Source organism: Bombus flavifrons, chromosome 2 (genome assembly GCF_040668555.2).
Source record: "Bombus flavifrons isolate JBK064 chromosome 2, iyBomFlav1_principal, whole genome shotgun sequence".
Classification (NCBI taxonomy): domain Eukaryota; kingdom Metazoa; phylum Arthropoda; class Insecta; order Hymenoptera; family Apidae; genus Bombus; species Bombus flavifrons.
In genome coordinates, this window is record NC_138443.1 from 3,685,835 (window position 1) to 3,710,689 (window position 24,855).

Sequence of the window (24,855 nt, forward strand, 5' to 3'; positions counted from 1 at the left end):
ATTTTTATGTGACACGAATTAGCAATGTTCGACAATGGTGTTTATATGGTAAATTAAATTTACCAAAGTGATTTTTTAAAATCAATGCTGTTTCAGACATTGACGAGTGCGTGGAGGGTGACGGAGGCGAACCTCACGGTTGCCAAGAGGAGTGCATAAATGAGCCTGGTGGTTATTACTGTACTTGCCACGTGGGTTTCGAGCTCCATGAAGACGGTGTGTCCTGCATCGACATCAACGAGTGCGAAGGAACATCCACTCCATGCTCCCATACTTGTAACAATACCATAGGTTCCTTTGAATGCATCTGCCCTACAGGATTCACCCTGAAAGAAGACAATCTTACCTGCGTTCGTGCAGAAACTTGTGAAAGTCTCACAACACCCTGCTCTCACGAGTGCCAGGAATCAGAAGATGGACCAATTTGCGTCTGTTCTGATGGATATCAGATTCATGAAGATGGAGTGAGCTGCACAGACATCGACGAGTGTACTCTGGACTTGTGTTCCCACTTTTGCGTGAATTTAGAGGGTAATTTCGAGTGTATCTGTCCGGAAGGCCTCGAAACACTGGAACACGATAAATTTAATTGCACCGATATAGACGAGTGCACTAGAAGCATGCATAATTGCGAACATGAATGTATAAACATTCATGGCAGTTATACTTGCAGCTGCCAACCTGGATTCACATTGAACGACGATAAGAAGACCTGTTCAGATGTGAATGAATGTTTAAACGATGAACACAGGTGTGACCAAGATTGTGTAAATTCCTTTGGCAGCTACAGTTGCTCGTGTCGTAAGGGATACAAACTTTCTGAAGATAATTTCAATTGTGAAGATATAAACGAGTGTGTTAATGAGGAACATGGATGTTCCCACGAGTGTGTCAATGAAGAAGGAGGATTTAAATGCAGTTGTCCTTTCGGTTTCCTATTGAGCAACGATACTAAAACTTGTCAAGATGTGAACGAGTGCTTAGAAGGCACTCATCAATGTTCCCACGAGTGTACCAATGTACAGGGATCATACGAATGTAGATGTCCTCTTGGAATGATGGTAGCAGATGATAAAAGATTGTGTATTGCAACTGACGTGTGTAGGTTGGCTAATTGTTCTCATATCTGTGAAAAACATCAAGATACATTCAAGTGTAGTTGCCCTGAGGGATTCATTATGCAAGATGACGGGAAGACGTGCAATGATATCGACGAATGTCTCGAAGATGAACACGATTGTTCTCACGACTGCGTAAATGCAGTGGGAAGTTACAAATGTGTCTGCCCTGAAGGCCTGGTGCTTCTACAAGACGGTTTGACATGCGAGGATCCATCTTGTCCCCGAGGATTGCGTGAGAATGAGAAAGGACAGTGTCAGGATATCGACGAGTGTTTGGAACAGAATCACGAGTGTTCGCATATCTGTATCAACGAACATGGCTCCTATCGTTGTTCCTGTCCTCCAGAATTGATGTTATCCAATGACAGCATTACGTGTGTCTACAGCGATCCTTGTTCTCGCTTATCCTGTTCTCATCTTTGCATACCGGATGGTCCGTCCTATAGATGCGACTGTCTTTCTGGGTATACAATAAGCAAAAACAATATAACTTGTGAAGACATCGACGAGTGTCTAACTTTACAACACAACTGCTCCCACGAATGCATAAACACCATCGGTGGATTCGACTGCGCTTGTCCACCAGGATGGAAGCTCGATCAGGATTTAAGAAGCTGCCGAACATCCACCAATCGGAATTGCTCGCACACGTACGAGGAAGACGGCGAAGAGAATCGTTGCGGTTGTCCCGAAGGATTCGAGCTGCAGGAAGACGAGAGTACTTGCGGCGATGTAAACGAGTGCGACGAAGGACTTCACTCTTGTAGTCACGGTTGCGTGAATACCAAAGGATCTTACTACTGCGAGTGTCCTGCTGGTCTTCGATTACAAGCAGATAGAACAACCTGCCAAGACATCGACGAATGTCTTGAAAATAACGGAGAATGTTCTCACGATTGCGTAAACACCGAAGGCAGCTTCGACTGTACATGTCCGGAGGGGTACGAGTTAACGGATGACCGCAAGATCTGTTTGGACGTGGACGAATGCAAGGAGGATCTCCATGAATGTTCCCATCGATGCGAGAATTTGGACGGTGGCTACGTTTGCTTGTGCCCAGAGGATTTGCTCCTCGGGCAGGACAATAAGACCTGCTCGAGTGAGGGCCCGTGCGAACGTGCACACAATTGCAGCCACACATGCGTGAACGTCCACAGTGGTTACAAATGCGAGTGTCCCACCGGCTGGAAATTAAGCTCGGACGGTTGGACATGCGAGGAAATTGATTTTTGCGCCGGCCAACACGGCTGCTCCCACGAGTGTGTCACCAGCCCGGACGGTTTTCAGTGCCACTGCCCGACCGGTTATATTTTGTCCAAGGACAACAGAACCTGCCTGGACAAAAACGAGTGCGAGGAGGCGAACAACGAGGTAAACAACGGTTGCTCTCATTCCTGCGTCAACACAGCCGGCAGCTTCGAGTGTGGCTGCCCGAACGGCTATCGACTGACCGTCGATCGAAGGACCTGCGAGGACGTGAACGAGTGCATCGAGGACAACGGCGGCTGCTCTCATCTCTGTGCAAACATCGAGGGTGGCGTCGAGTGTGCTTGTCCTGATAATTACAAGTTGCTCGAAGACGATGGGAAAACATGCGTCGAGATCGACGAATGCTTGATCGATAACGGTGGTTGCTCTCATTTGTGCCATTACGAAAATGGCACTGTGTCCTGTTTCTGTCCGCCTGGAATGCTCCTGGAGGATGATAATGCCACTTGTACGGAAGAGAACAAATGTTACGTAGATAACGGTGGATGTTCACATTTTTGCAACAACGAGAATGGACAGATATTCTGCTCCTGTCCATCCGAGATGGCCTTGTCAGAAAATGGAACCATTTGCGTGGAACAAAACAGATGTTTGGTGGAAAACGGTGGCTGCTCCCACGATTGCCATTACGAGGATGGAGAAACGTCTTGCCACTGTCCGGTTGACATGATCCTCTCGGACGATAAACTTCTTTGCATTTACACGAATAAATGTTTCGTCAACAACGGCGGCTGCTCCGACATCTGCGCCTATTCCAACGGATCTATCAGCTGCGAGTGTCCATCCGGATTCAAGCTATCGGAAGAAGATAACGCCACTTGCGTCGATATCGACGAATGTTTAGAATTATCCGACAACTGCACGCACAAGTGCTCGAATACGGATGGAGGATTCGAATGTTCCTGCAACGGAGGATTCAAAGTGAATCCTATCGAACCCGCTTTTTGCGATGACGTGGACGAATGCGAGGACTCGAATGCAGGATGCTCTCATACCTGTCTAAACTTGGTAGGATCGTTTCGTTGCACGTGTCCATCAGGATATACCCTGGAAAACGATAATAAAACATGTAGGTTAATCGATGGTTGCAAACAGAACAATGGAAACTGTTCCCATCATTGTCACCACGAAGAAGGCAACGAAAAGATTCACTGTTCCTGTCCTCTGGGCTTCAGATTGAAACAAGATCAAAGAACTTGCGAAGATATTGACGAATGTGAAGAGTTTGAGAATGACGTAGAACTAGGTTGCTCTCATATCTGCGTGAACACCGAAGGAGGCTATTACTGTGAATGTCCTTCAGGATATATTTTGTTACCAGAGGACAAGAAAAATTGTATCGACGTGAACGAATGCCTGAACAGTCAGCACAATTGTAGCCACGACTGTTTGAATCTTTTAGGAAGCTACGTGTGCACCTGTTACGAAGGACACTATCTGCACTCTGACAAATCCACTTGCCTGGATATCGATGAATGTCTCGAAAAAAATGGCGGCTGCTCCCACCAATGTACCAACACTATAGGTGGTCATTTTTGTTCCTGTCCAACAGGCTACGAACTTTCTCAAGATGAAAAGACCTGTGTAGATGTAGACGAATGTGAAACTGACGTAGCTGACTGTTTCCACGAATGCATTAACACGTTAGGTTCATGGAAATGCGCTTGTCCCGACGGTCACATTCTGGCAAATGACTCCAGAAGCTGCGTAGATATCGACGAGTGCAAGCTGAACAACGGAGGTTGTTCTCACGCGTGTTATAACATTATCGGAGGTGTTAGATGTAGTTGTCCCATTGGGTTGCGTTTAGACGAAACTGGAAAGAGGTGCAGCGACGTGGACGAGTGTTTGACAGAAAATGGTGGCTGTTCGGACATCTGTGTCAATTTAGAAGGAAATTTTTCCTGTCAATGTTTGAGTGGTTTCCATTTGCACACGGATTCCAAGACTTGTTTGGACATTAACGAATGTGAGATGGAAAATGGAGGATGTTCTGATAATTGTATAAACGTGGAAGGCAGCTATCGTTGCGAGTGTCCAAATGGCTTTTTCTTGAAAGACGATTCAAGATCCTGTTCTGATACAAACGAGTGTGAAAATAATAATGGTGGTTGTTCTCATGAATGTATCAACGAACTTGGTTCTTATCGATGCGATTGTCCAGTTGGTCACGAGTTGAAGAATAAATCATGCCACCACATAGATCCTTGTGGCAATAACAATGGTGGCTGCGAGCAGATTTGCAACGCGAAGAATGGCACGGTTATATGCACGTGTAAGGAAGGTTTCCAGTATGACGAGACCGATCGTTCGAGGTGCAGAGACATCGATGAATGCGCTGGTCGGCATGGGTGTGATCAGTTGTGCGTGAATACTATTGGATCGTTCGAATGCACATGTAAGGATGGATTCAAGATGCAGAATTCTACGTGTGTTGGTGAGTATTGTTTCTGTTTATGAACATATCTCTTTAGTTTTACTTGGTAACTCGAGCCCTGTTCCATTTAATTATTTAGCTTCTTAGTTCATTTTAAGTATAGAAATATGTATGTACAATATTTAGAATTAGGACAGATATGTTGAACTATTTAGCTTTTCAAGATTTAAATTTTTTAATTGATGATGGTATCATTATTTTCTGTATTATGTATATTTCTTAAGGCCAGACCTTTCTTCTTCGATCGAATATAACCAAGCATTGCATGAGGTAGAAAATTAAAAATTCAGGTCAAGGAAAATTAAGCGCGTGCAATATGTATTTACAGTCGCTTTTTTTACGCAGGTAACATTATTGTTGAAAAACCGGAAACATAATACTTTACCTCGGCATTTCATTTTTCTTAGAATTCGGTTTCATTCGGTACCACAGTTTCCATGAAAGTTTGGTTTCTTGTTCCTCGTGGTCTCAATTTGCAGACATATTCATAATTACAATATATTGGACAGAATAGCAATACCTATACATATAATATTAAAATTAAAATTTCCTGTTTATAAATGGAAAGCTTGAATATGATTTTACGAACTATGTGCACAATTGAAGTAAATAAAAATACTTCGTAAGTAGAATTAATTAGACTTTATTTATCCAATTGTAATTATTAATCGTAAAAGTGAAAAAAAAACACGAATGTAGTTATTATCTTTCCGATTTATGTCGGTTAGTTTTCTTTCCAGTAACGAAACGGCTAATTTTACCGTCATTTTTATAATTCAAACTCGAGAATCGTACAAATCAATAAATGAAAAGAAATATTACAAAGTTTTTAAACCTCATGACCATCATTTGTTAAAACGTCACAATAATCAATAATATTTAGACTATGGACTTTTATGCATTTATAGGAAATTTGAAGATGTAAAAATGCATAGAATATACACAATATGACACAGATATGATACAAAAGTAAATAAAATATCCAAAGCGGAATACTTACAAGATTTAGCAGATAGAACAATTTTCCATCTAGCTTCCATTTTTTAAATTATATTCGCAAAAATCTGAATGTTCACGAATATCCGAAATCTAATAATAATTTTTTTCTAACACCAATCATTTTCAGACATCGACGAATGTGCAACAATACCCTGCAAAGGAAAGGAGTGTATCAACACTTATGGCAGCTATCGTTGCAACTGCGAGGCAGGTTATCGATTGGACGGCGACGATTGTGTAGGTACGTGGAAAATATTTGCTTGATCGAAATATTCGCTACATTTCTATTAAGCGCAAGATTGGCCTGTACAGATGTCGACGAGTGCGTCGAGAACGCGCCTTGCAAAGAGAACTGCATCAACACGGTTGGCTCATATCGATGTAGTTGCTCGCAGGGATTTAGGCTACGCGTAGATGATTGCATAGGCAAGTATGGTCGACTATGACGGTGTTTCAGAAGTGAAACTGTCGTCGTCAGACGTGGTGCATGCTTCACCTATGTAATTTTGGTCAGATGGAAAGGAGTCGCGACGATTAATCGCTTGTTAACGGCCAAACAGGAATACTTTGGCTCTTGCAATAGCTAAAAGGCTGTTGCGCTCCAGAAATTCGGGGAATGTCGGAAGGAATTTCGAATGATGCTGAAGTTTGATCAGGAAGACAAAGAGTAACCCAGCGCCGATTTTCGGAATAATTGAACGCTTGTGTGTTTGGGAAACTAAGCAAATTTTCAATGAAATATTGCGGCTTGATTTAAAATATTTCTCCCTTTTTTTTTTTTTTTATAAAGAAAAATCCAGAGGAAAGGACCAGACAATGATAAGTCATGGTTACTTTGCATGATTATTTGAATCGTATAAACGCCACTTCCATAATTGTTGTTTAAAAATTCGAAACTATTGAAAGGAAAATATTTAAATTCACATACTTCACACTTTATAATCAACGTTAATCAACGCATGAATACGATCGTTTGAAAACTATGAAAAATCAGAGATACGCATATGTTGACTATAATACCTTCTTGTCTCTAATTAGATATAAATGAATGTGAGTGGAACAACGGCAGATGTGAACAAGATTGCATTAATACAGTCGGCTCCTATGTATGTGCTTGTCGTCCTGGCTATATATCCAGTCAGAGGTGAGAAAACTAATTAAATTTATAGCTGACTATAAAACAAAAATATTCCAAACAATTGTTACGCATAATTAACATGTCAGAAATAATTGAAATTATTCTTGTTGTTAACCACTAACATTAAATTTCATCGCAAACGAAATATATTTTACGAAATTCAGTTCTCCACCTAATTTTTCTTCTGAAAATTGCTTCTATATAAAACAGAAATTATTTAGGCTTCCATGTATGTAAATTCAATGACACTTTATCGAAACGTTCGACGTAGTTCGCGTCATCGAGATTTTCGTAGACGAATTTCTGGCTTTTGTTTCCAGAAATAGAAGCCAGTGCCAAGATATAAACGAGTGCTTGAACCGTAACGGGGGCTGCAGCGGCGAATGTATTAACACAGCCGGAAGTTACTACTGTACGTGCAGCGGCGACCTGGTGTTGGCTTCCGACGAGAGAACTTGCGTTTCAGCGGAATTGAGATGTCATGCCATGGAACCGCCTTTGCACGCCGAAGTGCGTGACAATTCGTTCTGTGAAATATACGTAACTGCTTAAATATATTTGAAATATGTTAATTTCATCTGCATACATTTTCGTCAATTTTATGCACTGAAACTCGCACAAGAAAGAAAAAGACAGTATGGAATTATTTTGTAAAGATTATACACGATGCACTTTTTTCACTAAAAGAGTTTTAATACGTGCTTTTGGAGAGGTTTTTAAAGTATTGATATGCGGGTAGTGGTAAAAAACAAAAAAGAAATAAGTTACCCGAGCTATTCCGCTTTTAAAGGTTTTTTTTTTTCAAAAAATCCACCGGAAAAATTGCAAAGTGTCACTGAAATAAAGGAACATTCTGTTGTTTCGGAGAGGGTGTTTTTCTCCTAGGTAAAATACGTTCCCATATTTAAAACATTAGGATATTTACTAACAAATTCCAGTCAAAATATTTATCTAAATTTAGTTCAATTTTTAGCTTCGACCAACTTTGCTCTAAAATATTTAAAACCGAAATTATATGTACATCGCGTATATAAATTTTATCTCCATTTTACTATCTAACCAAAAAATAATGTAAATATTTCTCCAAATGCGACATTGCAAGGCGAACGAATTTACTACACAACCTAATACATTAAAGTCAATATATCGTATCGCTTTAGAATCTCTATATCTGTCATCCTACTAACCACCAAAAGGAAGTCTGATCATAATAAAAAAAGAATCAAATCTCTGATCGCCAATACCCTCATTTCAATGTCACAGCCACTTTAATACCCAATCCTCTTACGTGTACGAATTCTCTAGCCGGCTCGGAACAATATTCTTAAAATTTCTGCTCCTGCAGACATATTGTATTTTTGACGTCCCTCTTATTCTAGATCAGATGCCCAGGTCATTCTTCCGGGGCAGTGGATTATCCTGTTGGAGCCAGATGTCATATACGATGTGGAAGAGGTTTCAGGCTAGAAGGACCGCACACGAGGTACTGCATGGCCGGAGATCGATGGAACGGGAAAGAGCCGACTTGTATTCAAGAATCGATCGTGACCGATTCCCGTTATCATTCAGGTGAGCTCTTTCTTTGACCTTTCAGCCCATGGTAATCCGTTGCAAATGTAAGTCAATCTTCAAATTTAGATGCTTTTCCTTACATATTCCTTATTTATATTTTAATGTTTGATTAAAACTAGGGTAAAGTAGGTTTATTCGAGTCAAGCTAAGTAATTTGCTTGTAATTACGTGCTTTCAAAGGAAAGTTTGATCCACCCACGATTTCGAGTTACTTCTTCGATCCTTTCTCACGTTCTTCCTTGATATTAATTTGTTGACGTTATTGTTATCTGTTTCTGACCAGATTTGTAACAAGACATCTTTAAATAACGTTTTGTTATTTCGTACGTTCCGCGATATATTTTCATCGAGACCATCACACGTTTGATAGAGTTTTAATCTAATGTCTAGAGCAGGCCACAGTAGTAAAACGATGTTATTTTCCTAAAAAGATTACATTCGCTTTGTAAAAAAATAATAATTCGCAGTGATTCGATTTAATAATATTTCTCTGTTACACGCGAAAGCATCAAATCCCAGTGAAACCATATTTTTTTAAAACAAACGATTTAAAAACTTGAGAAATCTATTTTGTGAAATCTTTATAAAAAGAGTAGTAAATTTTGTAAAATCAGTATGGATTATGTAAAATATATTTCGATTTTAATTACGTACAATGTTAGTTATGTGTAAGAATTCCGTTACCAATTAACAAAAATTGCATGAAGTCAATCATCCAAATTATTTTAACGAAAATGTCCACTACAATAAACAGATTCAATAAAAGATTTGTATCTTTTCCTAATTTGTTTTCAACGGTGAAATTAAGGAAGAAAGTGCAATTAAGAAAATTAGTACAGCAGACGGAGACGATATCTGGTCGGTGTTCTTTAAAATTCAGTGTGCTTCTTGAACGTCAAATTAAGTTACGTTAAATTTGGCGTTGCATTTGAAACTTTTATTATGACGGAGAATGTACACTGTGCACTAGAGATATCTGGTGATTTGAGATCAAAGTGATGGACATTTTAGGTTGAAGCATAAATGTTAAATTTGAAATAATGTAGATTGATGTTAGAGAGATTTTATTTGTAGACATTCTGGATGGAGAAATGTGGAACGATAAAATTGTTGATAAAGAAAGGTTCAGAAACCATACTTACACGTTGGTGTGTTGATATTATTTACTATGAATATTTACGGTGGCTACAGAAAGTGTTTGCACATTTAATTTTCATATTATCAAATTTTTATAATCATATGAAAGTATTATTAAATGGTAAAAAAGTGTAATATACCTGAACCTAATTAATTACTATGTAAATGTTACAAGAAATACAATGTTCTGCAAATATTTTCTGTAGCTACTGTATATTCTCTGGAATATTTAATGTGTAATTTCAATCGTTAGATCGATAACGCGTGTTTACCACATTTGTTTAAAGTTATATGCTCTATCAAGAGATATATAAAAGAAGAAAATGTTGCAAAAAATCTAAGGAAATGCTCTGTCATAAATTCAAATAATTGTAACTCGTAGATTTTCCGAAACATTTAATAATTCTAAACTTCTGATCGATAATGCGACTCTATCGCATTTTCATAAAAATATGTAATATAAGGAATCCTGTATGTGTTTAAAAAATGGGTATTATGTAACAGAAAAATAGAAAATGTTGACACATTTTTTCGAAAGTTTAAGGTAACGTCACCATAAATTAAAATGATCCTTCTGAGGAACCGCGAAACGTGACGTTTCGAGTAATCTGCTAGCTCGCCTGTTGAGGGAACGAAATTACAACCGCGAGATCCGAGAGGGTCGGCTTACGTCTCATTTTCCAAAACGAATGGCAAAACGGTCGCGGAAAGTTGGGGAATTCAGTAGTCGGCTCGCAGGTGGCCTTTGCAAACGATCGGGAAGAAAGATCACCGTCAGCAGCAATTATTTACCAACGAAAATCCTGCCGGCGCATTTAATTAGTCACGCGGCCGGTCTAAACAGCTTTTAATAATAGGAAGTTCTGGCGTAAAGGCCGGTTGCTAACGACGCTATACGTTAACGCCGTAGCTTAACGAGCTTGCAGAGACGCATTTCAGTTTTTTACATTTCATTTCCTACACTCCCTTGTGTTGTTTCCATCGTTTCGCTTTCTCTTCTCCCTGTCTATTCTGAATGTCTATTCTTCTCTTCAGTGATTTCCATGCCGCTTTGTTTCGCGCGACAGCGATGAGATTTCCACGTGTTGGTTGTCATGCTTTATTGGAGCGTGCTGATGAGAGTCTTCTTCTTTTTACCTTGTTCGATGAAGACGAATTTATTGCCTGCTATTAAAATATAGAATATCTGTTAAAAAATTATATAACACTGGCAGTTGCTTTATTGATCCTGGAATGCTATATACAACCTTCTTAATCTGATTTGTAATTCAGAAATCAAGCAATTTGAATATGAAATCTTGTTTAACTAACAGAATAGTTCCACAATGTTTGGTAATTATAAGTAGTTGACTTATAAATAGTTAATTTATTCGTATAGAGATTTAACAGTAAAATCACATTATTGTATTATTACTTTGAAAATACAACAGAGATCGTCCAAACATTTGTAGTATATAGCATTGTAGAATTTGTAATCTATCATTGTACAAGGGTAAAATTAAAAGTTCCACCTTGCCGATTCTAACATTGTATCTCTACAGAAAACCCATGAGACACGAGACCAATAACTTCACTACACTAATCCATGATTCAAAATCCATAGTAAACACCTCAGATACAAGAGTCATAGAATTTCGGAATCTACGTACCCGAGGGCGTACAATTCACCAGAGATTACACAAAAGTCGCAGAACTTGCGTTAGACTAGTAGTTCAAAGTTTGGGAACTATGACAGTTCCATCTCCGAAATGATAGGATTTACCTTGATTCAGATCGGAACCCTTAGCTTTCTGACATTAGGGTTACAGAACCTTCTTCAGGCTAGTTGAAAGTCTAGGAACCATCACATTCCTCACTTGAAGCAATAGAATCTACTACAAATCAGTTCAGAATTCGAAGATCTCGACATTTTGTTTATAGAATGCGTCTTGAATCTGTTCAGGAGCTAGAAATTTTTAGATTTCTAGCTGTTGGAGATTGGAAAACTGATCTTGAATCAATCTACAGACTAGAAACCGTGATATTGATTTTCCAATAGTATTTGTAGTAGTATCTATTTGTATTGAATTGGATCGAAGACTTTTTTATTTTTGACTTGAAGGATGTAAAATCTTTTTCGGGTGAATAATTAAAAGTGTCAAGATCTCGACGTTTCCGGTTTTAAAATGGTAGAATCCGCAGAATCTGCAAGGATTGATCTCAATGATCAAAGACCTCGACCTTTCCATCACTGAAGTCACTAATTCATCATTAATCAATTCAGAAAATCTTGAGATTTTTAATTCCATATATTCTTCAATTAATTCTGAAATTTGAGTTTTACTGATTTTTTAATAAAATTGTACTAGAGTACTTAAAACATTTGTGTGTTTTCACGGAAGTTCTAGTAATATTTCTTCTATATATAAATATCCTGCCTTACCTTTATTCAAAATGAAAAAACTTCTTCAGTTTTTAGTGGAAAGTCTAGAAACTTTAGCGGTATTAAACAAACTGAAAATTGTAGCCGTGTTACACAGAATAATTCGAAAATTTCATTTAATTAATTATTCTTTAGATATGCTTTCGTTTAAATAACAACAATTTCTGTCCAATCTTCAAAAATTTATTCATGTAATATACCTAAATTTATATAAATTTTCAAACTCAATTTTCATATCATATGTATAAAAAATATCATCGTATAGTCTTAACTTACTTCTATGTAAGGAATCACTTTCTCTCCGGATTTACAATTTTAGAATCACGTTGCATATATCACATGGACCGGTTTCCTCTTGCAAAAACTCACGAGAAACGTTCTAGAGATACTATGATACGATATATCCGTGTACGGTATGCAAATCATAAATTCGGCACTATTCTATTTGGCGTCTTAGCGTCGGATGGGTCGAGAGTCACTTCTAAGTTGTGATAGCCATTAGAGACACTACTTCAACTACTTGAGAGGGAAACGCCGAGAACATCCAGCGACGATAAAATTTGCGTCGTGGATGCTAATACGAAAGACTTCGGAAGTGGTAGAGATCCAACGAGGAAGATTTCTGCTCCTAGAATTTAATATCGAGGGGTTGTCAGGTCACAGACTCTGATTACGATGATCCTCCAGTGAAGTGTGTTGATAATGGTTCTCTGCAGGTCAATAGCGACAATTAATTCAGAAGTTGAGCTTTATGTGTTCATAATTGGTCTGGCCTTTCTGACAAATTTCAAGTCGTTATAAATCAGACTTATGGTCTTGTGTTAATCCTGTGTTATTTATCGTTATCAGCTTTCTTGGTACCATTAGTACACAGGTTGTTGGTTCGATGTCGAAGATACGAACTTTGAAAACGGAATTGTTAAAATTATTTAATTATTTATTTTTAATTAATTAATTATTAATTGTTAAAATTTATTTAAATTAGCAGAATATCACAGAACGAACAACAAATTGCACTTTAACAACTTATTGGTTAATTGAACAATAAATATATTTTTATTTTCTTTTATATAATACAAATATATCTATGGTAAAACTGACCCTAATATTAGTACATTATGCTCTGCCTGTGGAAAAATATGTGCGGTGATAAAAAAGAAAATCAGGTAAATCTGTGAATTCATGATAAAAATATGTACTACGAATTCTCCGAACAATCCAATAATTCTTTCGATAAAAATCCGCGCCCTCGTGTTAGTTGAGAAAGATATCAATTTGCAATGAATACCAAATGTCAATTTCATTATGAGAAAAGCAAACCTAGGAAATAGCTGTCAATCAATAGCAATATATATTATCGCTCAAACGAGACGTTTCTGTCGTTTGACGGGAGAGTCAACTCGTGAAAACGTTTGCCTTCCACGCTATTTACTTCGAACCAGACATTCAGCCTAGCGCGCGCATTCTGTATGCATAGAAAAGGGGCTGCCTGCAATTAGAAACGCTTTTTACGGCGGCAAATAATTACGGGATACAGGTGGAACGCCGCCAAACAATTAGACGCGTAAAGTAACTGGTCGATCTCGAAGAGGACAGTTTACCGCGTCTTCGCGATAATTGAGTTCCACGAGTAATTTGGCGAGAAACCCAATCGATAATTCGACTTCTCATGAGTCGTGAGACGATTTCGCGTGACAATTTTAATGCAAAATATAGTCGCAACTTTGAAAAAAAAAAATTATAGTAAAAATTAAAATTATAGTAAAAATTAAAGATTCATGCTCTGAAGTTAAAGATATCAAGGCAGGGGTTCCGCAAGGAAGCGTCCTAGGACCAATGCTATACACATTATACACGGCAAACATACCAACAACCATCAATAGCAAAATATTAACATTTGCGGATGACACAGCTGTACTAGTCCGGTACACTAACCCTGTAACAGCAGTCACATTACTACAAGAACATGTCACAAAAATAGAAAAGTGGCTACAAGTTAAACAAATTAAAGCAACCCCCAGTAAATGCAACCATATTACATTCACACTGCGAAAACAGATACCACCAAGCATTATACTTAACGGCACGCAAATAACACAAACAAGGCAAGTCAAATACCTAGGACTCCACCTAGATACACGATTTACATGGAAGCAACATATTAAATCAATAATATACAAAATACAGACAGCAAGGAGACAAATGCAATGGTTAACAAGTCGAAAATCCAAACTAAGCATAGAAAACAAATTAAAAATATACAAAACAATTATAAAACCAGTCTGGACGTACGGAATACCACTATGGGGAACAGCAGCAATGAGCCATATAAACAAAATAGAGATAATCCAAGCTAAAATCCTTAGAACAATAGTAAACGCATCATGGTACGTCAGAAACGAAGATATACGGAAAGACCTTGGAATACCAACGGTCAAGGAGGAGATTAGCAGATACGCAAGAAGGTACAGAGAAAGAGTAGCAACGCACCCGAATCGGCTGGCAGCGGAAACGATCAACACATCAAACATAGAAAGAAGACTAAAAAGGAAACACCCAACGGATCTCACAAAGGACACAACCTAACAAACACGAAGATGGTACCCCGCTGGGGGTAACCACCCACATGTTATATTATTACAACATCAAGATACAACATTAACTTTGAAAAACAGGATATAAGACATATAGCAATGTTCTTTGTTTTTTTCCACTGAAATTACCTAATTCACCAATCCATTGATTTAATAAAAGAATTTAGGAAAGCACAGGTTGTACCGAATGTACTGAACGCGAACACGATATATCTGGTTTAACTAAATATTCAAATGTGTTGTCATGTATATCGTTTTCTTAAAAAATGTAATTTCCAAATTTAAGCTTTTCACAATTGACATTGCGGTTCCCAATTTTTATACTCTTAAGGGAAGTTTAAAGATACAGAAATGCAGATAAAAATGCACAAGTTTATATAAAATGCAAAAATAGAGGACTCGTTATAATACTTAATACTACATAAAACTTGTTTAGATTTCAGTTTTCTAATAGTGTGCATAAGAATATTAATTTGTATAAATCGCAGTCTAATTTTAATGTAATAACTTCGTGTAACAGCTAATGTGAAACCACATAGCTCTTTATGACGAGCTTTGTTGGAGCTTAATAAAAAATAATATTCGTAGGCATTTCGAAACAATGAATAGTACACGGTTGCATCACATCCTTTCCGGTTCCAATGGTTATTAACTATAATTCCAGACGTTTCATGGAACACCGCATGTTTAATAACAGGCTTTGTTGCTTCAGACATGCCACGACCGTTCGTCAGGTGTCCCCGAGACATGGACGTCGAGCTACCCGCAAGGCAGAACACGATACGCGTCTCGTTTCCTCAACCTAAGTCCAACATGAACTGGTGGAGGTATTTATCAAGACACTTTGTCCATGTTATTATATCTAACGCTATTTCCGTAGGTAACGTAAGTTGAATGTGATGGTGAATTTACGATAAGGTAAGAAATTGGCTTTAATTCTAATGTATGTCGATGGTTATGGTATTAGGCTGTGGAAAATACGATATTTCTAGTTCTCTTTAACACAGGAACTGACAACCCCTCTTGTGTAAATCTAAAAAAAATACACTGTGCCTTATGACTATGAAATCATCATAAAATTTTCTATTTTTAATAACACCATAAAATCCGACTGGAAATATACAATATCGAACAATTAAAACTTTTAAAAGTTATCGTTGCAATCTCATTTTTCTTGTAGCAATTATTCTATAATAAAGTACTCTGTTATACTCGTTATACGTACATGGTAATTCGTAATTCATGGTACAAGCGTAATCAGAGTTAAGAATAATACGAGAGTTAAGAATAACAAAATCCAGTTAGAAGCTTCGTTTCTGAAAAAAATCGAATTTGCACATTTGTAAAATATACGTGAATTTGACCAATCCTCAGTTGGACAGGGTTGGGCAATTGAAAGCAACTGTACATTCGACCAATCGCACATAAATCAATTCCTAATCCAAACGTTTCAAAATTGACACCAACGTAATTTCCACTTCATAATTTCTTTATGTCTGGAATTCTTCGATCCAGATTAATTATTAAATTAAACATGACGGTCAAAGTATCCCCGGCATTCGTAAAGTTTCGCGTGACGAGGTGAAATTAATTTCTTTTCGCGAATCTCTTCGCTGCAATATGTCACCACAATAGACTGGTTTATCTTGTGTCGCAAGCGGGTCTGCTTGCAAGCCTTCCACGGTGCACAATGGGAATTCCAAACGAGCTTAGGGGCTTCCTCCAAGGCCGTATACACGTCTTTGCCCCGGTATTTGTGCTCGCGTTTCTATTTATTCAGCCGAGCGTCGAGTCGGTCGTGCACGCTTTTACGCGGTCCGATAGAGAAATCATCCGCGACGCGGCCCCGTCAATCGCCATGGGGATCGTAAAGGCAACGCGGATTCGTATTTGTATTTTTATGTTAATGGGCTGTCGATCGATATCTGTCTCGCCTGACAGACAGATCATGATCTCTACAAATCTATCTATGTTAATTGGATCAATGCATGACTCAGTATGATATACAAGTCGTATGTAAAAGTGCTTTGATGAGTAAAAGTAGATATCCGATCACAGAGGATTAAATCAACTGACAAGATGAATGTCTACAATTTATTAATTTTTTTCATTAGGTGCTAAAAGTAAATGAAGATCACACTGAGAATTTATGACAAGTGCATTTTTCCTGATTCCATGATTTTTATAGCTATGTAATATGAAATTATTAGGAAAAAGTATAACTTGATGGATTCCAAGATATAAGTCTTTTGAAAATAGCTGATAAATCGTAATAATATTAGGTTAATTTAACTTTACTAGTATTAGCCTGCATTATGACTAATGTTATTAATGTCTGTTAAATATCCAAAAAGTGACAGAAACATATACTTAATCCCACAACCAAATACAAAGATGCTACATGTTACACTGTTACTTAAGGTTTAATTGTTATATATACATATATTCATTTGGTAATCGACCGTCGATTGGTCCTTGATTCGTCTGACAGACATAGAGATCATGATCTCTATAAATCTCTCGCTGCGTGCATGACGAGTCTGAATTCTATGTTAGTTGGGTCAACGGTTGACTTGGTTGTTTTGCAGATACGTGGACGCGTCGCCGTCGTGGGCAAAGCAATTGGAGGCGGATTTACCGGCAGGTACGACGATCGTCACTTTCACGGCATGGTCACCCGTGTCGAATTATACCAGTACGTGCAGAATAGTGATCCGTGTTCGAGGTGAGTGTTCCTAGATAGTCGTACGATTGTTGATTGTGAATATACCGATTTATGACGAGATTTCTGAATATTGGTCATTGTATGTAGATGTAAGTTTCGCATGTATTATAAATGGAAAACACGTAAAAGATAAATTGAAATTGCAGGGGACGTTTTCCTACAGAAAGCTTTCTTTCCAAATAAATCGGTGACGAAAAATAGTCTATGACAAAAATTTATATCTAGCCAGCTAAATATATTTGTATATATTTTCGAAATTTAGTAAAAGACAAGTCTATAATGGATTATCTTATTTGTCAAAGAATTGTTCCAATGTATGTTTCTAAATTATCAAAAAATCTTATTTATTCTCGCAGCACGAAAAAATGATATCCCGAAGAATCTCCGACTAGTAAAGTTTGAGAGTTTAATTACAAAAATTTCAAACCAAGTTTAAATTCCGTTCGGAAATTACCAACGCCGAGTCGGTGATATTTTTATCTCGTGCAAAAGGTAATTTCACCTGTAACGTTGTTTTCGCAACAAGAGGACATTCGTGAGGCAATTTCTCGATTTATCTACGATACTTGAATCACACACAAACGTACAAACTTTAACAACGTGACTATGAATATGGAAATATCGATATCGAGGAATTATAAGGCTCGATCCATCGATCCGATGGAAAATTCGAAAATTACCGTTTACAGGGATAATTTAATGCGGGGATATCGCGATTTAAATCCTATTTCACGTACGAGTGGTCGGAGAATTACCATTGTCGTTTCAATTCGAATTTATGCGACTTTCGTGTCACGCGATACTCCTGTTAGGCGTTGCGATCTTAATTCCATGGAATTAAGAGACACAGTTGTGGCACACGCTTGCAGTGTATGCATTCTTATATACCATTATAGTTTGCTTCTAAAACTGTTAGGCGTGGCATGTATGTGGTCTTTTTCAAAGAATTTCCACGAATTAGTAAAATTCGTTTCTACGAAATAGTTTTTACGATTGGACTAATGTTAAGCTATCCAGATTTTAGATATTAACCGTCTAAGTCCCAGGGGTCATTGGAAAAACAGCGCAATAGCTCTCGTCATATTTGTTACTTTATGAAATAGATCTATATTATTATACATGCGTACTGTTAGTTTATAAATATTTCAAGTTTTGTTCAATAAAAATTATCCGGAAGATAACAATGAAATAAAAAATACCGTCAGTCGCGCTGCTTGGGCTTAAAAGGTTAAATCAAAATTTTACAACTGTCTACCAGAAAATATTTCTATTATTAACAATGGATAAAAAATATTCTTCTTATAAGTCAAAGAAAAGTTCGACCCTGAAAGAGCAAGATTAAAGTTAAATTTTAAAACGATTTATATATCTTTCATAATTTTTCGCTGATATTTTGAGATAGCGACGAGGAAGGTGTATTCGTCATTTCTGTGAACAATCGTCTACAACAATCATGCGGTTTACAGTTTCAGACCAAATTAACCTGGTAACTACACAATTTCCTATATGTATATAACAGTATAACGTATGTAAGCCTTATTACGATACAATACAAACGTTCTTAATTAAATAAATATAGCACATTCCATCTGTATAACACTTTAATCACAATTACAATTAAATTAATTACTAAATTACATTAAGAAATTATACAAAAACCAATTTCAATTACAATTATTAATTTCATCTCTGAAAATTAAAGTTAACGAAAGATCGCCGTAGCACATATCTTGAAATTAAAAGATTAATGAAATTAAACAAATGGGATTAAATGTTTTACTATTGATCAATACCGGATGAGTAGAAAAATTGCTATTTACAGTGATTACAAACAATAACATTGAGATGGTATTACAGGACGATAATATTGAATCAAAATTCGTTTTTCGAATAAAATTTCATCCGTGATAGCTTTTGAAGATTAGAACCGTCAAAATAATTTCTCTCCGTATTTTCTCCCTTTATTACAATTTCTCCAATATTTTTATTGCTCTTTAAAAACTTTAAGTAACTTCGTTACATTTCTCTGGTATTTTCATTACTTTTCACAGACTTTAAGTATCTAACAAATATTCGATTCATCGACGATTTTTGAGACCTAGTTGACCAATTCGTTCCATGGGATACAACGGTCACATTAAATTCATCGAAACGTCATTGTTTCATTGGTTTCCGCGAGTACGAAATAACACTCGACGGAAAGCGTTCTCCAGAGGACCGCGACGGTTTCCGGTACCGACGTCATAAATACACGGTGGTCCACGTTACCTGTAGCTCTATTTCTCCCATTGGCTTTTCCACCGAGGTCATCGAGATATCGATGGGAAAAAAATTTTTCACGCTATGGAAACATTATTTCACTGGTATCTACTGCGCTATCTATTTTTTATCGACTGCACATGGTTTTACCCTTATTTTTTCTACTGTGTCTTTTCATCACATATGGTAACGGTATTACAAAATTATGTGTCCCGTAAGAGCTATAAATTTTATTTTAAAAGGTTATAGATTTAAGTTAATTGACGAGATAAATATTTATAATTTATTAATTTTCTTCAACATATTTGGAAATTAAAGAATTTAGAAAATAATTTTAATGATTCTGTAAAAGAAATAGAATTTAAGAAAAACATTTAGTGATCGTTCCTCGAGACTTTCAAGAAAACCTGAAAATTTAAAAAATTATGAAACCTTGTGCTTGTAGAGTGATCCGTAATAAAACCCTATTTTTAGTTGATGTTAACCTTAGTTAAACAAGTTTAAAGAAAAATAAATATCTGTTTCGATGGGACGTTTCGTTTGCTGTAGAAAAATTCTATTTTTCATTTGATTCTACAGGATATTCACACGTGCGATATCAGATACGAGATTGTATGAGAAAATAAAATTTCGAATGTGATTGTCAGATGGAGTTACAACATATTTGAAAATATTAAAATTGTTTTTCTAAATGGGGTTAGGAAACAATTTTCCTTCGATCTTTCTACTTGTAATGTTGTATTATAACGAAAGAGTCACTATATTGTATTTATCATATATTATACATATACATATATATATATTAAACATATTTCTATATTCGGAATAAATATTTATATGCTCTAAATTATAATTTCTATATTCGGAAGTAAAATATGTTTGTATATATACAAAACATACACGTACATAAAAAAGTATAATTAAAATTAAAATTTGAAAAAATAGTAAAATTCAAAATTCCGTATTTCTTAGACAAATTCGAACGCAGCACAATGACGACTTGAAATCGTTTCTAATTTTATCATTTTCTACGACTTAAAAATATCTTTATCACACTTTATACATATTGTATTTGATCTATAATTCCCTTAATAGCAGTGAGACTAAATCATGATAAAAGAATAGATCAATTTTGTAAATATAATTTTAACGTTTAATATTGGAGATGAAAATTATAATGCTTCTTAATACTGACCTGAAGATAGAATTCTTATGGCTGATTGTTAATGAAATGAATGGCGTTGAGGATCTTGAAAGGAAATAATAAAAGAATGAAAAGGAACGATAATAATGATGGTAATAAGAAAAGGTCGAATATGCTGAAAGTAAAGGAACAATAGTAGAAGAAAAATTAATGAAACGCAGAGCTTAAGATCCCCTTTGAGTTTAAAAGTGAAATTTAAATACCGTAGAACTGTTATGTATACTACTACGGTGTCCTGCGCTGATCCTGAGAAGCATGTTTCCATTTCATGGCAAGCGTGACCAACTTTTGCGATCTATTTAATTCGCAATCTATTTAATGTATGTTAACAACGAACTCTCCATTGTTGTAAAGGGAACGAAATTGTTCACGTATTTCATATCTAATTAATATCATGAGAATGCTATTCTGGTTATTTCCAGTCGGAATTTCGTGTTTATTTTCCAACCACGTATTTCGTAAACTTTACTCTTGTGAAAATTTATAGTCTATAAGATCAAATTCTAGCTAAAAGAGAAACGAGACTAAATAGAGGATCATTTTCTTAAATTCCAAACATTAATACGTTCTCTGTTTTTGAGACGAAAAAATATGAAAAAATATATCGTGGCATCTCAATGACATTTCTAACATGTAGCAATAACTTATTATTACTATTAGTTTAGCTAGTAAATTGTGAAAAAACTTTTAATGTGTGTAAATTTTATATACAATACGATCTATTTTCTCCCCTCTACTATCCAAAATTCCACTTACTGGATCCACCCACTACGAATAATACTTATACATACAACTGAAACACAGAATTTATTAGAAAGTATCACTTATTGAATGTCTAAAACGGTCGAATCGATTAAGATAGTCGTCGAACCAGTGAAAAATCTGTGCTTCAAAAAATTGCTGCACAACGAACTCGAACTTGCAAAACCGATAGTGCGAATCGTTAAGGTTTCGATGGATGTATTCGCATTCCATAGGTCGGCCACAATATCGCGTAACGCAGAAGAGAAATGAATGGCTGTGGCCGCAGACAGTTCGAATAGAAACGTTATTTTGCGGTATTATTTGATCTCGGTGATGCATGATTTACGATCGCGCTGCTTAACCAGCGGATAATGGGACCGTTGCCCAAAGCGTTCGCGCAAAGAAAGAAATCGAAACGGTCGATCACATATCATCCTGGTGAACAGGCTTTCTCACGTGGTCCCTTTGTTTCTCGAATTTTTCCTGACCGCTTGCCTCGCCTGCCAGGGTGCAACCAACGTGTCCCATAATTCTTCATCTTGATCGTTCAATATAACGTCTCTATTATTAATGTCGGGTTTCTAGCGGTGCCCGAGCTCGCGCGAGGCTTAGCTTGCGTTTCGTACTATTTTATCGGGTTTACGTTTACATGACAGCTAGTTTTTTTCAGAGGAAATGCCTTCATGGTAAATGTGAATCCACGTACATACTTTTCTGTTGCTTTTATTTTCCGGTGAACAGAGGGAGTTTAAGTAGATACAGTTGGATTTTTGTACTTTTTATATTATTATTTATATTAATTAATATTCTTATCCTCCGTAAATCCTACGTAAATCGTTCCCTCCGAAAACAAAAATGATATAAGACAGGATATAAATGCCAAAAATAAATAGAATAATTTTTCTCGCAGAGTGAAAAAGAATTCCGTTATGTAAGGATTAATTGATATAATTGCAATTTAGTGATAATTATACTCATAAAATCAAAATAATTACAAGTACTTACGGATTTTTAAAATTTCAAGTGAAGTTGATAAAATTAATAAACCAAGAAATTATAGAGAGATACGGTTCGTGTTATTATGAGATTTCAGAGCTTTCGAAATAATATTCCATAAGATATTATGAAAATAATTTCTAGTAGTTTAATTACATTTTCATAATTTTTCGTCTTACAATTTTTTCCCATAAAATTAAGGCAGCAAAGGAGGCAAAGCCAAAAGCAGTCGGTTTCGTATTTTCGCGCGCACAGCAGGACGTTTAATTCGCAGCAGAGTACCGTCCGTAAATTACGAGCGAGCTTCGTGAAACCACAAAGGCCGATATTGCCATTGTACGAGTCAGGATTTCTGCCCGCTTGCTTCATTTCTTCGCGATATTCGAATAGTCGATGACAGGCGGAATCTTTGCTCGTCCTGTCACTGGCAAACTTCCGTTTCTCCGTTCCTGATTGCTGTTCCTGAAAGGAAGTGTCTCCTACTTCGGGACAAATTACACGGAAAACAATTTAAAGAATGGCGCGTAGACGCTTGGTCGATGCGGAATAAAAAAGCGTAATTATACGGCAGCCTTGTGAACGCGACACAATCAAATTTTCAAAAAAATACAAAAAAATTATCTTCGAATATAGTAACACTTACTGTCTATTAGCATTTTGTCAATGTATTTATCAGAAAGATTTTTTTAATTAAATTTACAAATTAATTTAAAGTTCGCAAGAGGAAAATATGATTAATTTACTAAAAGTTAATGCCGAAATAATATTGCAGTGAGTCAGGAAGAAATTTTATAAAACATTATACATAATACGAAATATAATCTATGTTAGAACAAAATTCAATAAATTCTATATTTTACTGTAAAGTTGTATATAAAAGTTGTATTAGATACAATTAGTTTAATAAAATTCGATATCTAAATATCTAAATACATATTCTAGTGTATTTATTATACACTAGATACAAGAACATTTTTTTTCATTTTCAATAAAGCGGTTTCAATAAATTGGTTTCAACAAATCTTACCTTTTTATTGTTAATTAGGTTTATTGTTAATTAGTTGAAATGATGTTGATGAACGTCAATAAATTTTATAAACAATATTTATAGCTTTATAGACTCAAGCTATCACCGGACATTTTTATCAAAGTAACGATCGAAAGTAAGCTTTAATTCTTCTTTATAGCCCAGAAAATACTAAAATTGAACATACAAAACAACGAGGTACCAAGTTAATTGATCGTGGGTGTAAAAAAAATTCAAACTCTGTAAAACAGGTAACTCGCACCTCTCAGTTTTCTAAACCCAAAGATCCAGAACCTTACCACCGAAAAACATCTCCTTTCCGAGCGCGAAACTTCTAAATTCGTACAATTAATTCTGCCTCCTCCATCCTCTTGCACCTACGTGTTTTCTACGTTACTGTTTCCACGTCTAAGCAAGGTGAATCGTTTCGCGTTTACTCGGAACAAGTTCGCAGACAACAAACTCTCCGGCGCAAAACTACAAGGTGCGCCCTGGTTAAGGATCGGTACGGTCGTTTCTGCTCACGGAGGAACGTTTGTTCGAAGGCAAACAAAAAACGTACGCCAATTCACCGGATAGACCAACGATCGAAGGGCATTAACGAACAAACCGGACGGGTTACAAAGCCGCGGTTCAATCTAGAGTTAGAAGAAAAACAGCAAGAACGAGAAAACCAGCGAACTCGACGCTGGACGACTAGGTAAAGGTTGGCGGAATCGGAGAAACCAAAGAGGAAGAAAAAGCGAAGGGAACGCAGGATGTGGACGAATAGACTAGCTCGATTCTCTAATAAAAGGAAACTTTTTCAAAAGCTTGGGGACATCGAACGAAATCGGCCTCGGTCCCGGTTTCGAATCGGAGCTCCGAGACTGGTAGAAGTTTAGTTTCGTTGGTAGCGAGTGCACTTAGTCCAGTCTCGCTTAATTACTCATTCCTGAAGTTCGCGAAACTCCCTTTAAGCGAGTTGCTTCCGATGGACGCCGGTGCTGGACAAACAGGAGAGAAAAAGAGAGAGAGAGAGAGAGAGAGAGCTGGCTGACACGGTCAGATGGATTCTGGCTCGATATGCAATTACGTGAAACAGAACTGCTGTTGATCCAGCAGTGCGAGCGAATCCGGCACGGTGATTCTTAATTGCTCGACCTACGATTTCATTATACCGTGAAATCTCCCGCTGGATTAATTAATGGACGATTTAAAAAGCGCCAACT

The 24,855-nt window shown here is 36.7% G+C and overlaps 1 protein-coding gene across 1 annotated transcript in view; it reads left to right on the top strand.

Annotated features, from left to right (window-relative positions):
- Window positions 1-24,855, top strand: part of LOC138187333 (fibrillin-2) — a 222,284-nt gene that overhangs the window by 150,714 nt on the left and 46,715 nt on the right. Inside the window, exons 9-15 of the mRNA XM_069128003.1 lie at window positions 97-4,827; window positions 5,954-6,067; window positions 6,865-6,970; window positions 7,285-7,474; window positions 8,344-8,533; window positions 15,402-15,516; window positions 17,278-17,414. Of these exons, the coding sequence (XP_068984104.1) occupies window positions 97-4,827; window positions 5,954-6,067; window positions 6,865-6,970; window positions 7,285-7,474; window positions 8,344-8,533; window positions 15,402-15,516; window positions 17,278-17,414 (5,583 nt within the window). The remainder of the gene's footprint in view (window positions 1-96; window positions 4,828-5,953; window positions 6,068-6,864; window positions 6,971-7,284; window positions 7,475-8,343; window positions 8,534-15,401; window positions 15,517-17,277; window positions 17,415-24,855) is intronic.